At 40.3% G+C, this 18,145-nt stretch overlaps 1 protein-coding gene across 1 annotated transcript; it reads right to left on the bottom strand.

Annotated features, from left to right (window-relative positions):
* Window positions 1-7,693: 7,693 nt before the first annotated feature.
* On the bottom strand, window positions 7,694-10,707 carry rxfp3.2b (relaxin family peptide receptor 3.2b). The gene has a single exon (XM_056378941.1). It carries the CDS (start codon window positions 10,345-10,347, stop codon window positions 9,145-9,147), a length of 1,203 nt encoding a protein of 400 aa, XP_056234916.1. The 5' UTR covers window positions 10,348-10,707; the 3' UTR covers window positions 7,694-9,144.
* Window positions 10,708-18,145: the final 7,438 nt, after the last annotated feature.

The raw sequence follows: 18,145 nt of genomic DNA, 5'->3' as shown, positions 1-18,145 counted from the left end.
TATTATTCACTGTTACAAACAAGATGACAAAATGACACGGTGTCAAAAATTAACATTTGTGTTTCATACCTGACAACCATACCTCCAGCCATATGAGGTTGGTCTGCGCTCATTCCACCTGCCTCCCCAGCTTGGCCTTGTGTGTGTGATAATAATGGCCCCAGACATGGATGACAGGATCTGTCCATTCTGGCTTGGTGTATCTAAAGCTTTCTTTGTCTTGACCTGGGCTTCATTACATGGCAAGAGAAAACAGATAAAGCTTGAAACACTGCCTGGTATTTTAGCTAATCCATTGTTCCTCAAGGCTGGGCAAGATCTTCATCAGCAGCGAAAGGTCAGAAAGACTGCAGCAGCCAGTGAGGCTGAGTAAATCCCGGAGCTGTTGCAAGTGACCAAATGCATTTTGTAAAATGAACGCAGGTCAGTGGAATTTTGCAAATAAACAGATCTGATCAGCATTTAAAACGCTTCAACCCATTTTACCTTTATGTATAGCAGTATTGGTCTGTTTGTTTGTTTGGTCAATCTACCACTTCGGTCCTGACTGAAATATCCCTACAACTATTACATGGATTGCCATGGAATTTAGTACAGATATTCATAGTCTGCAGAAGATGAAATCTAATGTCTCTGGCGGGCCTCTGACATTTTCTCATGCCCCTCCAGCAGATTGATGTTTCTGGTTTTGAGTGTAATGTCTCAACAAATTGGAAGGATTGAAATGAAATTTGGTAACGGCATTCATACTGTGGATGAATTGTAATAACTATGTTGATCCCTTAACTTTCCATCTAGTGCTATTATCAGGTTAAAATTTTAGATTGTCCAATACTTTGCTTTAAAGGGGGTATTTGTATGTTTTCTCTGCTATCAAACGTGGTTTCTTGTTGGGAGAAGTTGGTGGTGAATGTCGCTTGAGAAGAGCAGTGACCATTGTTGCGTTTATAGGACAAGAGGTTATAATATGCTTCAGGTCACATTGGAGACTACAGTAGGTTGCTATCAGAAAGTGAAGAGACGGCCCAGGGGTAGCTGGTTAGTGTGCTAACTTCAGTAGAAGAAAAGATGTGATAGAGACAAGAGTTAACATTGGCGTTGCTTTCCACTGCTGGAGACAGCTCTTGGCGAGTAAAGGAATGAAGTTTGATGCTGAACTCGCTATGTTTTTTTTCTAGACTGGTAAGTAAATAATTTTCTAAGTCCTTTATTCCATCTGCTATTAGGCTGCTCAACACAGACAATACTCATTTTAAATAATTGTTATTTTAGAGTAATTCATTGGATATGTTGTTCTATTTATTGCTTTTATTTACTACTTTTATTTATTGTTTTATTTATTGTAACTGTCCCATTCCTTTTAATATGTTTTCCTCTGACATTTTAACCATATCTGGTTGTTTGATTGGTTGGTTGGTTGGTTGGTTGGTTGTCTGTTGAGACCGAATGTATGGACTGGGAAGCTACAATTGAATTGCCCATGGGGGATGAATAAAGTTGTCTGAACTGAACTAAATAGCTGCTATGTAGCTATGCTATGTAGCAATAGCAAAACTTGAAAATAACTCCTTTAAGACATACATCGTACTAAAATTACATCATTCTCATCAGCCACAGCATGTTAGTATTGTCATAGTGAGCATTTTAGCATTATGGGTGTGGTTAGCATGCAGTCTTTAGCATTTAGCTCAAAGTACCACTGTGCTAAATTGCAGCTCTAAAGAGCTGCTAGCATGGCTCTAGACTCCTAGTCTTGTTTTAAGGTACATCACTACTCTAAACTTAATTTACTTTGTTGTATTGCAAAAGTCTCACCGAGACGGCTACAGACACAGACTAACCCTAACCCACATTCCACATTGAACTAAATACACATAATGTCATTCCACTATTTTTAAAAATAAAAAGTATCATTGAGCGCATGTGTGATTCTTGTATCTTTTTGGCTGACACATTGACTTTAATGCTGAGCCTAAGACGCCTCCGTGTATGTAATCTCTTCTTTACCTCCAGTATTTTCTTATCTATTTTCGGGATGCTCGCTGAACAACACCATAATCTGCAGGGATTTCAGGTTCACAGAGGAGTTGCTTGACATGGACTTGTTTCCCCTGGTCGACAATGAAAGAAGTCAGGATTCTTGAGTCTTATCTCTCTGTAGTGCCTGCAGCATATAGGCATAATGCAGGGCACAAAGCTGCTAAGACATTTGAGTGATTCAGACAAGCAAAGAGAGACAAGTGAAGAGACGCATCAGGAGGATTAAAGAATGTTGCATCAAATATATCCCCATACAACATTATGCATATAACAATGTGTCACAAGTCAGCCCCATTACCAGCTTTGGTCTCAAGCTCTTTATGTGGGAGGCAGCAAAATGAGTAACCAAAATTTGCCAGATAAAAATGGTATTAAGTGTCCTTTTTCACTTAGATGACAGCCAAGATCACAGGCATGCACAATGGGTGAAGAAGCCTCAGGCAGAAAAAATCTGGCAGAATGTGAATCATGATATATAATAAGTAAGTAGTGAGGGTCTCTCCAGAAGCCTCTGGAGAACATATTCAGAAGTTATTCAGCATTTCACAGAGCCCATCACTGACAAGGACCTGAAAAACAGCAGGGGAACTGATGGGACCAAAGGGCATGACCAAGATTCTTAAAGACCCATGGATATGTTAAATGTTTCCAACTTGCCTCCCTCCCGAATGAGAGGAGGCAGAGAGGTGGCTCGGGCCCTGTGGAACACCTCTTATCCTCCAGGTACTTTTGGGGAAAATGTGAAGACTCGGAGCTGACAAAAGAGGGTGAAGTAACTGACTTTAGGGCTGAAAGATTTGGGAAAATAATTGGGTTTTCTTTTTTTTTAACCAATATTGTGATTTAATATGCAGTTATTTTTTTAAGTTCCTTATCTTCTGTATTATTCAACAAACACAATCAGTAAATCATTCTGTATTATGACTAACACAATATTAGATAGATTAAACATAAACAATTAGGCCAGGCCTATATATCTTGATGATTTTTATTAGATGCTTAGATGATGCATGAATTGATATGAATGACATATTCATAGATTAACTACTTCAATCACAGTAGTATATTGACTGATTTGTTTAACTTACAGCCTTGTAAGCATGTAAAATTTTCAGTTGTTATGCAGACATGGCAATCCCCTGTCTTGAGCCGGCTGCAATGTTTTCCCCTGTATGGTCATCTGGGAAGTAGGCAGTTTGAAGGCAGCAAGCTTTGAGATCATAGTCTTCATTAATGAAATGCACCGTAAGACTCTGATAGGGCTCCGCTGTACAGTTTGACCATATGTCAGTTGTAGTAGCGAAAAACTCCGCTGTGACTCTTAGCTTGCATTTTTTATATGGGTCCGGTATGGCAACCTGGCTAAAATATGTGTGGGAGGACATGTTGTACCGCTTATCCAGTGTATTTATCAAACCCAGGCTTGGTCACTGTGCTGATAGGCATTTTAGCCATGCAACTATTGTACATGGCTTTGTTGTGCTGATAGAGGTTAGTAGTGTTTCCCAGTGAGGTAGCAACGGTAGCAATACAGGTTCTGCACATTACCTGACGCTGTGCAGTATCTTCTTTTTTAAAGCTGACGTACTGCTCCTCTTTGTACACAAAAGTTTCGGCAGTGCCAGGTTCTGTTGAGCCTGTGGCCATTGTACAACAGATCAGAGTGTAGCGTGCCACGTTGTTGCTCCCTCTTTTAGCTGACTGCTCTACTCTCACTTGCGATATTATTGCAAATGCGATTGATTGAGCCCTACAGCATGGCTGTGATCGAAAACTCCACCCCAGCAGGCTGCAGAGGTCCACTCAACATGGGGGGTTAATATTGGCATAACCAGGGGTCCCCCAGAATGAGTAATAATAGCTGAGAATCAATGACATGAAAGTTATTGATTTCATGGTGGTTACCCATCATGCTCATGTATCATGTGATAGGTGACATGGCAAAGGAGCTTTCCATTCAACAACGGCAGTCCCTTTTCCATGATCTCAGTGTCCAACCTGGAGTCGAGGAACACCACCGCCGCACGCACCTGGTCAGGAAAGAGGAGCTGTGCTGAAGAGGATGGCTCACCAGCTGGCTTTTACTGGACAGGTCCTGAGGAAGTGACCAGAGTGGCTGCAGTACAGGCAGAGGTTGCCTTAGATCTAATGATGTCACTCTGAGGTAACCTCCAATGGTGGTTCCCCTTACTTTCGGCGACTGCAGTCGGGCAGGTAGTCAAAAACGGGTATAACAGGTAAGACAGGCGGAAAAGCTGCAACATGGAAAAACACAATAGACAATCTATCAGGGAATGAGTGGAAATGAAGTATAATAAAATAAAATGAACTCCCACAGAGAGAAACATGCCGCTTTGAGTGTTTAATTAGTTATGACAAGTGAATTGTGGCTTTGTGAGTTTGCGAAAACGAGATAAGTGTTTTTTTATTTATCATGAATAAGATTCCCACTTAAAAATGCTCTTGAGATAAATGCCACTGAAGAGGATTACATTGCAAGAGGGCAATAATTTTAAATTGGTAGATAAGGGAAGTTTATTATAATAATTGAGAGACAAGGCGGCACAAAGAAAAAACAGAGGATTAAAATAACAAGGAGAAGTAAGGGGAGTGTATAGTAAAAGTGTGTTTGTGCACACAGTGACATTGATTAATTGCTGTTGTGGTCTCATTTATTTTAAGGCATTTTCAACAACAACCGCCTTGTGCTCTATTTTTCAATTGTTAAACGGGACCTATTATGCTCATTTGCAGCTGTTTGCTGTTTTTTATTCTGGCACTCCACTAGACTAGCTTTGCATGATTGGCAGTTCAAAAAATAAATCATTTTTTATCTCATTCTGCCTGTTATGTAAACCCTAAATTGAGCCTCTGACTGAAACAGGCAATATTAGCTCCGGGCCCCAAAATGGTAAAGCCCACGTTCTTTTGATTGGCTGAGGGGCAGCTTCCAGTGCTCATGAGCAAGGCTTCATCCTCTCATCCTTGTTTGGAGGTTCTGAAGGCAAACTGTGAAACTACTAAGTAAAATAACATAATTGATTGGAAATGACAAACTCTCAAATCATGTCGAGCCTGAATCTCATCAGGAACATAACGGGGCAGCACAAACCTCCGCAGCGAAAAAGATTACTGCAGGATGTCTCTGATCAGCAAATATTACACCCATTACCTGCTTATTGTGTGACATAATGATGGATTTATTCTTTAAGCCACATCCGTATATACATATTGCCTGTTGATGGAGTACATTAAATGCCTGTAATATGACAGAGAATAGAGAACGAACGTCATCTCCTCACGAAAGTTGGAGCCTAATGTTAAGAGCAGCCTGAAGACTGAGCTTTTATATCACAGGGTTTACTTTTACATATCTTTATCTCATTATTTGAAAATTAAACTTGGCCACATTTAATATGGACATCCTACATGGTAACATTATATCTATAAGACAGAAAATAAGGAAAAACATAATAGTTCCCCTTTAACTAATGAGGAGCCAGCATCTCCTATGTGATACCCCCACCTCTCAGATCTTTCATGAGCTGCCCAGTTTGTTGCCTTACATGTATAGATAATCAGTTTAGCAGTATGGGGTCTCCTTCACCTCAGGAGCTTTTGATTAAAACTACGTTGCATTAACACTCTATGTGTTTGACCCGCATCTAAATAATCCCATCCGTGGTTGAAAAAGTCAACTCGGCCTCTGTTGAGTCTGCGCACATGTACCACTAATGAGGGACAATTAGATATTCTAGAGATGCGACTGTCATTAGGATATCATTAGGTCCTAAAGAAAGGTCAGCACCAAGGGTGTAGTTCAACCTTCCATTACCACTTCCTGTCCCAGGGGGAACTTAGATGAGTATTGATCAAACAGCCTGACATGAATGGTAGGTTAGTGTATATTGATAAGTCTATTAGCTCACTGTTAAAACTCCATGTACTCCTGTTGTAGCAGTGGATTTCTGTATGTTGGATGTGGTATTTTTTCTCATAAAAAAATAAAGAAAAAGAGACAGAAAGGAGGAAAAAAGATGCTTTGACACTTTTATGGGCCCTTTAGCTGTGTTATCTTATGAACTCAGACGCGACTTCATTCTGAGAGTGTGCAAGACAATTACCTAGTTCTTTGAATTGCAGCCAAAGCATAGTGTAATATAAGAGATAAAACCTGACAGTGCTATAATAAAATATGAGCTCAAAGTCTTTTTGCTGTCTTGACTTCCTCATGAGTCAGCCAGTCCTCCATGTCCTGCCCTACAGGTATATCCCTTTATTGCTAGAGTGTTTAGAAGTCATTGCTCCATTTCCTCTCAGGTGTTGAATTTTATTGTTATAGTTCATGATATTTAGAACAATTTAAATCTATTCTCTTGGTCATTCTATCTGCCTTTCTGCCTCAGGCTGCTGTCAGGGGACAGTAGACCTTTTAGGCTTTACACAAACATGACACTTGCTATTATCATTATATGAGTTTTTCATGCCATGTTTTCATGGCTGGCCATTTGGCTGTAAACAAGGAGACCTACCAGTTGTTATTGGAACAAGGCTAACCCTGGACTGTTTTCTGTGGTGTGCACAGTGGAGTTTACAGGATGCATGCACTGAGGCCACAAATCTCTGTCATGCAGGTATGGGTAATTACAAAAGTGATCCTCCCCACCTGAGAGTGAAAGCAATGGACCAAGTGTATAAAAATAAACCCATCGTTTAAAACCAGTGAATTATAATGGAGAATCACCGATGTTGTCAGGCATGCTCATCTAAAAAAATCTGCTCATGTCAGGCCAGAGAAACTAGTCTGACTCTACAAGAGACTGAAATGAAACAAACCGGCAGTGCTCTTTATACAGCAAGCAAGGTGCAACATCGTTAAAGAAAAAAATTGCAGTTATTTCAGAATATTTGCATTAATTAATGTCCCAGAGATTCAGAGTAACATAAGGTTACACAAGTCTCTAATTCTGCTATTTTCTGAAAATAATTCTGTTCCCAGAATGGCTGGATTAACCCACTAGGGGCCCTGGGGTAAAAATGAGCTGTGGGCTCCTGTTGACCCCCCTCTTCCCACTCTTTGTGCATTGTGTATGTACCAGGTTGCCTTCAAGTAGAGTGACCTTAGCAGACTACCCATGGCAGATAAATTATATTTTGCCTAGAAGCAAGCAAACCAAGCAATAGCCACATTTTAACTGGAATATCACCTGACTTCAGGTTAGCGGTCAGTTTATGGCATTTTGAACACAAAATTATTTATGAATATGCAACATCTAAAAACAATATATATATATCTAAATGATGATCTAAATGTCTTACTGTAGGTTTTGACACAGAGCCACCATATGTGTCAGGATTAGTTCATAATACAGGACCTTTAATGCTCTTATAATTTCATAAGTGGGGCAGATTCCAAGGCAAATTGGCAATTAATTTAAACTAAATTAAATTACTTCAAACCAGTGGTGACTGTGACTTAGGGGCTTTTGTGGAGCAGTTGCTTATCTATTGTCAGATGTCCTTCTCTCAGTATGGGATTGTTTTACAACAACGTTAGTGCCATTTCATTCAGTCTCAGCTGCCTAATTCATCTTCCCATGTATGTGCTCTTTATTCTAACTTGGCCTTGCCCAGTTATTTCAAATAGTTCAAGGTAAGGGTTTTTAATTGAATTTTTACTCCATTTTTACACATCATAAGTTCACACAATATAATACCAAATCAACAAATGTCCTCCATAAAATATCATGATTATGGCCACAGTCATGTTAGAATACAGAGAGGCAGTATATTCACAGCAGATCACAGTATCACATCAGTTTCACTTGGTTATGTGCTTTTGCACATGTAACCTGTGTAATATAACAGAGAAGGAACAGCTGGTGCTGGCATCAGTGGACTGTCCTGTTGAGAGATGCTTAATTCTTATGAATGAATGGCCTGGTTTCAATATGCTGCAAAGACACACAAATCTGCAAATTTAATGCAAGTTCTAAATGATTAATTATGTTGTTCATTCAGACACACCACGTACATGATGTGCGCCCAGTGTGTGTCTGTGTCTGAGTGGGTCATCGTCTTACCTTAAAAAAGGGATAGGATATTGGTTTAAGTTCTTGTACCTTCTACTGATTTTGTAGCCTTTTGTTTTGTCACAATTTGAGTCATGAACCTTTTGACCAATCAACTATTACGCAATTCTTTTTCCTAGAAAAATAAATTGCACAGACGTTGAACAGTAGTTGAATTCTCTTTCTCTCTCTCGTTTTTTTTTTTTTACAAATATGCAGCAATAGGCTTTTCACTCACTTTGCTCTTTTATTGTCTTTCAGATTTAGCAAATCTATATTCTGTACACTGTTTACCCACATTTTAAATGATTTGTTAAGGGTTACTTTTTAAAAAAAAATATTTAGCTTTTACTATATCGAGCAATGTACACAATTGCACCATAGAACAAACACAAACACAACGACTGGCCAGCACACTGGAAAACTTACCCATTACTCATTTCCTATTCATGTTTCTCTCTCATCTGGGTTGTAATATACACTTGTTGTACCAAAGTAAATCCCTCAGCAGTTCACAGTCAGAGAGTTTTTTCACTGAGATGCTCACGCACTGTTGATAGCGTAGTTTTCAGCCTCTGTGAGTGATGTCGATGGTGCGGCAAATGTTAATTGAGGTTTACAATTAGATTTAACTGAGTTCATGTCAAGCGTGTCTGAGAGCTGCAACTATTTAAATCTCATTTATGACTGACATCTATACATATTCATGACAGTTTACCAGAGAGCAGTACTTGCCTGTCAGAGGCAGAGAGAGAAACAGAGAGACGAACAGCAACAGTCGCTGCATAACAAGTAAAAACATTTACAGCAGAGCGAATGGTGGAGCACGCATTGAAAGTGAAAGGGGCATCCCACTGGGTAGTCCATCATGATTATATTGTTTTCAGAAGCCAAAGATATTTTTGATTCTCTGTGTTCAGGCTTGAGATGAATGCATTGTCATGATACACAGCAGATCAATAGCGTTATATGCAGCTTTCACTTTTGTGTGTCAGTCACTCACTGCATCAGCTATTGTGTCACTATAAGCAAGTCAGACATCCATTTGGACCAGCACCAGAACAGGAGGCGCCTCAGCCACTTTGGCCTTGCGATGCAGCAGGTGAGTCAGGCTCCTGAAGGATGGAGTGGCGTGGAGGAGAAGTTCCTTGAGACCTGCCCGAAACTCCCTGCGAACCAGGCAGTAGAGCACAGGGTTGAGGCAGCTGTTGGTGTGTGCCAAACACACAGTCAGGGGGAAGGCATAGGCCTGCACATTGTAGAAAGCCTTGCTGAAGGGCACAAGGTCAAACTTTATGAGCACTCCCCACAGAGTCAGCGCCTGATTGGGAAGCCAGCACAGAAAGAAGGACAGAACGACGATGACAATGGATTTGGTGACTTTGGAACGACGATTTTGCCGGCCCTGCTCAATCTCTGGCCCTGCTGCACCTGCTATGCGTCTGGTGAAGATCAAGCGCAGTAGCAGCAGATAGCAGACAGTGATTATGATCAGAGGAATAAGGAAACCCAGCAGAACCTTTTGCAGCTGGTATAGACCCAAAAGAAGCTGTGGATCCAAACTACCTGAGTCTGGAAAGCGCACCAGGCATAGCTCCTCATCTGACACCTGGGCACTAGTGGAGTAGATGGCATGAGGCAAAGTGGCCAGCAGAGAGACAGCCCAGATGCCCAGGCTTGTCCACTTTGCCCTGGTGGCTGCTGCCCGCCTGCTGTGCATCTTCAATGCAGAGGAGATGGAGTAATAGCGTGCCACACTCATAGCTGTGAGGAAGAATACACTGGCGTACATGTTCATTGTGGTAACGGAACTGATGATTTTGCACATCACACGGCCAAATGGCCAGCGGAAGTCCAGGGCTGTGTCCACTGCCCAGAAAGGTAAAGTCAGAACAAACTGGAGGTCTGTGATAGCCAGACCCATCACAAAGCAGTTGATGGATGATTGCTTCTGCCTGTAACGTGAGTGCAGCAGGTACAGAGCCAGTGAGTTTCCCACCAGCCCGAGCGCACAAACTATAGAGTAGACACATGCTATCATCACACGCACCACTAGACTGGAGCTGTCTCCTTGAAATTCCATGATAGATTCCTTTGTGAGGAGCTGCAGCCAGCAGTGCAGCGACAGGTTGCTAGTGGGACCTCCGCTACAGTTTCCAGGGTTGTCCTCCTGTAGTATTTGCTGCTCACATGGCTCTGGAGCCAGTGTTTGAACTCCAGTCTGATTCAGCTGCATGGCTGGACTCTCTTGCTCACATATAACAAAGTTGGACAGCTATGTGTTACAAAAAAGAGAGAAAAGACTTTGTGATAATGTCATTTTGAGTATTCCTGCCACAGCGGTACAGATGCTGTCTTCTCCCACGATTATCCTCTCCTCCTCTCCTCAAGACTACTCACAAGCTCTGCGCGCCACGTCCGCTTATAGGTTCCACGTGAGCGCGCGCAGCTCAGTCGCGCGGTGACGCTCTTCTCCTCACCGGCAGAATGAGCGAGCGCACGCTCTGATGTCCGCAGCCACATCAAAGTCTCCCTGCGTGTCCGTCAGGGGCGAAGCTTAATGTATTTTGACAGGACACCCGCACCGTCTACATAATCATGTTTGTGCTGTGCCGGTTTTTAAAAGGAGCTTTCGGAGACGCGGAGACAATGGTGCGCGTAAAATATTCACAAGTGTGGAGAAGACGCCTGTGCTGAACTCCGACTGTACATTTACCTCAGTCCAGTATTTGATGTTGTCACACTTCTGATAAGCAGGTGTAGATGAAGGCTCAAGGATATAACATGAAAACACGAACTTTACTGGAGGCTTTTTGCAAAGAGTGATGAGCATGGTGCGCTCGGACTGTACAGTTAATGTCTATAGCATAAAGCTGTTTCACACAGTCCCTAAAAAGTGTATGTCCTTTTCACAAATCCCCTGGCTGCTTTAACTTTATTAGGATAAAGGAAACCAGGTCAGGACAGAAATAATGTTCATGTATACATTGTATTGTGTATGTGTATACATTTTGTAATTTTGCAAATGATTCTAAACATATAGCAAATAGGTTCATCTACCTGATGGACACCACACACACACACACAAACACACACACACACACACACACATACACACACACAAAAGAGTTGAGCATCATATTTCTCTCGTAAAATTCCATCAGGTTATAAATATTAAAAACTAGATCATAACAGAGGATTTGTATTTTCCCCAAATAATCAAGTCGCTATATGCATTCAGGCGAGTGGATGGAGTTTTGAAGGAACTCTCAGCACTAATCAGCAAATGTAAATACAGTAGGAATAAAATCATAAGGGAGTTAATTACAAACAGAACATTTAACTGAATTCTTATAAAATCCCAAAACAGACTTATTATAAAATGTTTTCTGGCTCTGAATTTATTCACTTTGCATGATGGTTGTTGTTAAAATAACTACTACTCTGTCCATCCAAATTGTAATAATATGCTTGCTCTTTGTTGTGATGTGCTGCAAAAAGCCCACAGTTGTGTCATCGAAAGTCACTTTCCTTCGGTGCTAGTTGGCTGCCAGCTGGCAGCTAGTGGGGAAATGTGCTGTGCCACCTGTTGTAGCTGCTGCTATGTTTTCCAACAGTAATGCCCATGTAAACCTCAGAAAAATGGTAGAAACGGATGTAAACAAAATGCAGTTGTCCACAGACTATAAACCAACCCTAAAACAAATATAACTTATTACTACTTCCCTTGTCTGTTGGTAATACCTCCCTGTAAGTTTTTGAGCAAATTAAAAAGACATGACTGGATGAAAAAAATTAATCTGTGCCGTTTTAATCTGTTGTGACCCAGTTGTTGTCATTCTAACAATCCCTAAACCTCCAAATGCGCAAGGACTGACAGTATGCTGGGTTTAATGTTCTAAGCATTTTAAATCTGCGATGTAGAATTAGTCTGCAAACACTGATCACTAAGCACCTGACATTTCACAGGTTGCATACTAAACCACTTTTCATCCAGTCAGAGTTCTTGTGCACCTGCAAATGTGGATAAAGCCATCACTAATGGCTGGAGCTGATGAAAAGTAGCATGCTTAACATATCAGTAAACATATTATGGTTTGTTTTTGTCCTTTACTTTGTGTGTGTAGGTTTCGCACTGTAACCCCAGCTCTATTACCACAGGCAGAGCACTCTATCAGACTAGACTAGAGGATTGCTAAATTACGCCTGCACATTCTTCACAGTGAAATAGGAATGGACTCCATACTCCCCGAGGTGCTGTGTGTATTCTGTGTATAGCTGTTTACCCACAGCTGGCACCCACAAAGTCAGCGTGGAACCAACTGTGCTCATATGACGAGGGATGTGATGTGAGATGAAGTTGCCTTTCTGAGCATTTTGGGATACCAGGTGAAATGGGGTTGACCACAAATGTGATAAATTCTCAAGTGAAATGTGCAGAGGAGAGTAAAATTCGACAGTTTTGCAGTGATTTGCCATAAAACAGTGATGTTGTGGAATGTCACAAAGTTTATTTGGGGGTTGAAGAGTGGAGGAGAGGAGGAAAAGATAATTGGCACAAAGGCACTTAAACTGCTTAGAGAGTCACAGATTGCCTATTTACATAATGCATTACTAATGAGAAAGCAGCTTGACATGTCAACAGTGACAACTGGAAAATGGCAAAAAAGACTTTTGTCACTCAGTTTGTTCACTTCCTGTGGGCATTCAATGGCACGCTGTCTATGTGCTTAAATGCTATGTGTATAACAGGGACAAAGGGCACTCTGCATGGTGGACTACCCTGCTAGCAAAGACCTGGGTTCAGCAGTTTTCTTCAAAGGCCCCATGTCAAGTCTGTCAACCCTGTATCTTGGAAGTGGAGGGACAGAGGGGTGCAACAGCCAAATTAAACTGAAATGAAATTCGTGGACCAGGGTAAGGTTTAGGTTTTGCTAGAAAAGCTAGCAAGTTAAAAAAGCTATTTTGTACGAGGTGTTGAAGGCAGGGTGAAAAGCCTGCTGTCTTAGAGAGGGGGAGATGTGATGTTGTTAACTGTGCACACATTCCAACAGATTCTGTTGGAAGACATTCACAGTGTTGCACTCTGCTGTCAACATGAAATTGCTGTGTAATGAATGAAAATAGAGCCAGAGAGAAAAGTTCAAACCCTGCTTTCTTTTTCATCTCCACATAGCTGTCCGATCATAGCATGAAGTGGGTGTGAATGTCAGATTTGGAAAGCTAAAGAAAGTGTTACACGCAACCCCCCACCCAGTTATGATGATGGAATGGTGCGGGGGAGGGGACTTCCAAGCTCTTCTGATGAAGTACACTGTGCTGACTTAAACATTCAGAATATAAATATAAGTAGAGTAATAAAAATAGCAACATTTATTTCTAAATAAACAATGTTACAAAGGTTACAATCGATGCGATGGGATCACACCAGCCGCCATGTACGTTAGCATGCGTTGACTTTCTGACCTGTGAGCAATCAGAAGTAAAGTGTGTGCTAGACCAGAAAAAAATAGTTGTCATTGTTATTGCTGAAATGCATGGGGCCAATGCTGCCACCAACAAATCATCAGAAGTATTCTGTAGTGAATGTGAGGTGAGTCAGGATGGGGGGTGTTGGACCTGCCCTGATTGATCGTATAAGTCTGAATGTAGTGAGTGAGCAAACGCTCAGAAAGGCTGTGACTCAATGACACAACTTTTTTGTTTCTTTACTGATGATGCTGCAGTGACCCCTTTCCACCTGACACAATAGACTGACTGTTCTTTCATCCCGTGTGACAGGATCATTAAAGAAATTAGAGCATGATTAGATGGTTTTAATGTCAGTGTGCCTTAGGTTCTGACTGTTGAGGGAGTAAATTATATCTTGTCCCACGGGGGCCAGAGATAATGCTAGCTGATTTCTGATGGCATAAAAATCTCATGTTGGAGCATATGGCTGCCAGTTCACAGAGTTGGCCTCAGGCACACAGTCAGGATCACCTTGTGAATGATTATTTTAAATGCAATTTCAGATTGTCATCTGTTAGGCTAATATTTGGTGTAGGCTTAATTCTGGGGATGCAATTATGCTGACAAACATTCATCTATGACCAGACACCGCCACATCAATTCAGAGTGCTTTTAGGACAATTTAAATGCATTCTGTCCACAATTGTCCACAGAATAAGTTTGCATTAAGCACCAGGCCTAACTTTAAGTCTTGCTTTTGAGTTCCTTGATATATTTCTGCTGCCACATCTCTATGGAGATTGCACTGATATTTGTACCTGTAGCATTTGTAAAGACAGAGGTAAAAAAAAATATTGTTTGCGGATCTTTGTGAGGATGACTTTTATCTGTAAGAGAAGCCACCAGCTCTGGGGTGACACAGTGCCAGGTTAAGCAAACCTTCATTTGTTTGCACCGTGTGTGTGTTTGTGTGTAGGTGTGTGTTGACTCACCCTCACCACCACATCCCACACCTCCAACCAAATGCACCTTTATCATGCTGCATCTGTGCTGACTGGACTGAGGTGTAGTTGGTTTTGTTTGGAATTATTCATTTGGTCACTGGAAACCTAAATTCCTCTATATGTGTATTTTGCTCAACAGATCATCTCAAAGTGGGCAACAAAATATCTTATAATCTCACAGAAAATTGGCATTATGATAAATGAAAATGTACCTTACTTAAATGAAGAACCAGAAGATCCAAAAACTGAATTAATAAGTTTTTGCATTTCATTAACTCTTACTTTACTCTCCAAATCTTATGAAGCATTGGGCAACTTTAAAAGCAAATTGTTATAAGTTGCAGATAGACTTCATATACTTTGGATATGTTGATGCAAAACAGCCTTCTAAGAACAAAGCTTTATGCAAGAGTCTCGTTTATTTATTGTGCCAACAGGTCAAAAACGTGTGTTATTCTTCTTAACAGGAGAAGAGCTTATAGATATTGTGTCTGTGTTAGATTAGCTTGAGGTTACTGATAACACATTACCTCTTAAATTCCAAAAATCTTAATAAGGATACTGTATCCAAAGCTGATTTAAAATGCTTCCTACTCACAGTGAGGTGTCTGCTCTGTTAACATTTTACAGTACTCGCCTTGGCCACAGTTCTGACATAGTGATCAGAGGCTGATGTAATTGTAGTGACTTCGAGTCATTTTCAGACCTGCCTTCACAATCTATTTACATTTCTCCAGTATGAGCTTTTACAGCAACTAACTGTTGTTTTTTTTCAGGCTACAACCAGCGCCTTCAGTAAAAATGTGCTGTCAGGGGTAACTTTATTTGCACTGACCAAATATGGGAAAAAAACCCCAAAACAAAACAGCTGCACCAACTCTGTGGAGACTGTAAAGACAACAATAGCTGTTGGGACAGTTGTGATTTTATGTAATTTGGTGATCACTTGTATTTGGTTCATCCAAGTGTCTGTACTGAAAGTACTGCTTCATTCTGTCAAGTTAAAACTGAAAGCCACTCTGGCCAAGGCCAGTTTGTTTACACGGCTTAGAAAATTGCATCACAGTTATTTTAATGGACAAACAAATCAAAACTTTATATTTTGCTCTTCACAGCACAGCCTCTCACTATTTTTCTTATCTGTGGGTAAAAGTCTGATGAACTCTGTATGCAGTGCCCTTTATTCCCTTTTCAAAAATAAGGCCTTTGTAAAATAAGGCTATATAAATTAATTTTAGAGTTGTCAACCCATTAATTTGCATAAATTAACTGCATAAATGAATAAATGACATTTCAAGAATCCTATCCTATTAATTTATTTAAATGGGCACAAAACAATGAACTAATGTGTAGTGGTTTTGATTTAAATGATTTCACTTGAGCCATATGGATTTAGATGAGCCCACAAATAGTCTGTTTGGAGTAGTTTGCCCTTTACCCTGATTAAGCTGTAGACAACAGCTATGCAACAAATCTGCAAGGATCATAGTTTATGTGACAATAAAGTGGAATTCTTCAGGCAAACACTTGCACTGTGTATAGATAGAATAAAAGATTGCAGTGTTGTATATTTTGTCATACAGTATTTATTTCACTTGTATTTTACTATTTTATTCATGCATTGCTGTTTTGATTTGTACTGCATTATTATATTATAGATTTGGGAGAAGAAAAAAGCAAATTTCCATGACTGTTGACAATGACCTCAAAGATTTATGTACTCTAATATAATCTTACACTTTAAGGCTCCATTGGCTGATCCATGTCTGTGCCTTGGAAACTGCGCTCATTCACCGTTAGATCCCACCATTTTATTCATACTTTATTTAAATTTTATAGTTTGCACATTTAATTAATGCCCAATCATTATGGGGAAAGATATTCAGTCATGACCACGAACTAATGGCACCCAGAATATGAGTCAGTTCCTTATTCGGGTTGAGCTGCAACAATGTCTGATGTCTGCATATTCTATACACTCATTCATGGATTTGTTCTGATTCACAAATTCATGTTGAGTAAGACGCCCTTACTATAAACTGTTTATGCTAACCACATGTATAAATCATGTGTATTAGAGGAACACTGTCTAAGAATCCATGAAGATGAAATGCGCCCAGTTTCAGTGTAACCAGTAAATGTGATTCATTGAGACCTTCATTATCAGGCAGTTAATCTATTCCAGGGCAATGTCCCTGATAATTTCCTGTGCTGATGTGCACTTTGGGTCGAGAGTCGGAGAGGTTGCCCACAGCTGGTATTTGGACAGCTTACAGTGTATGGTAAAGATGGAAATAAGTGGCATTAAGAGGCTGCTGAAAATTGGGAGCAGTTAATACCAGCTCAACAGTAATGTGATTACAAAGGTTAATTTAATTCATTAACAAAATGGGCTCAATTGAAAGCAAGTATAAGCTACATTTTACAATAGCGTCTTATCCTGCAGGCATAATGACATTTCATACATCCCATATATTGCTTGATTTGATTATTTTCAGATCATTGTGTGGTACCGATTTTGACAGTAAACCAGTGTACATATGAAAAATTTCTACTTTTAAAATGTAATTTTTATCCAAAAAAGCTCCTATCAGCTGAGCACATTTTACAAATTAGTACTGCATCAGAAAAGCCTGTCAAGCCATGCCTAAAATACAGCAACAAACAAGACCAAAGAAGTAAAATGTAAAACTTTAATCAGTCTCGCACTTCTGTCAAGCTTGAGTATGTGGTATGGGGTTAGGTGTTTTAATTCCCTTTTATCTCTCTGAAACTGGAAAAACAAATTAGTTAATAAGAAAGTTTGGAGCTGCTCAGGAATCCTCCACCAAACAAGTGACACAATAAGTTTATCTGGGTCAGCTTCACACCTTGAAAGAAAAAGCCCATTTGTAGATTGAAAAAGAAGACGAGGCCGATCTTTGATTCACTCACTCAGTCTTCGCAACATTCCCTTATGGCGAACCAGGGGGTGCAGATCTATGTATAGAGGCCTCCCGGCTCCACAGGGATTCGGCTTATCAAAGGAACGGGTTAAGGTGCTGATTGGAGATGCTGATGGTTAAGAGACTTTCACCCTGATTAAAGACAAAGCAAGACAGAGTCAAATAAAAGAGGACAGGGGACACATGGACAGCTCATATATCACCAGTCCATTTATGTGTTTATAAAAGGTACATAAAATGTACCTATTGCTTTCATATAACATAACTGGCGATGTTACCTCAACACTGAGATTTAAATTATGGTATTATTTACTTTGAATTGGTGGTTTTACAGAGGCCACACAGTCTCCTCCTCTGCAGACAGCTGATACTAATTAATCTGATGTTGGCAGAATCTCAGTTTCTAATTCTGTCTATAAAACTACAAAAGTTAAAGTATTAACAGTAAAAAATCAACAGTTATAATATGTAACTTTTCCACATTAAAATATCCAAAAAACAACTAGACCTGTGTTATATGTATATATGTGTGTGTGTGTGTGTGTGTGTGTGTGTGTGTGTGTGTGTGTGTGTGTGTGTGTGTGTGTGTGTTTCCAGCAATTTTTTTCATCTAGCAAAATCCAAAACTCAGATT

The sequence above is a fragment of the Seriola aureovittata genome, chromosome 6, assembly GCF_021018895.1.
Source record: "Seriola aureovittata isolate HTS-2021-v1 ecotype China chromosome 6, ASM2101889v1, whole genome shotgun sequence".
In the NCBI taxonomy this organism is placed as follows: domain Eukaryota; kingdom Metazoa; phylum Chordata; class Actinopteri; order Carangiformes; family Carangidae; genus Seriola; species Seriola aureovittata.
This window is presented reverse-complemented; position numbering and strand designations above follow the sequence as displayed.

Excerpts from the sequence above, each read along its gene's own strand:
- rxfp3.2b (XM_056378941.1), bottom strand. The coding sequence starts at position 10,347 with ATGCAGCTGAATCAGACTGGAGTTCAAACACTGGCTCCAGAGCCATGT.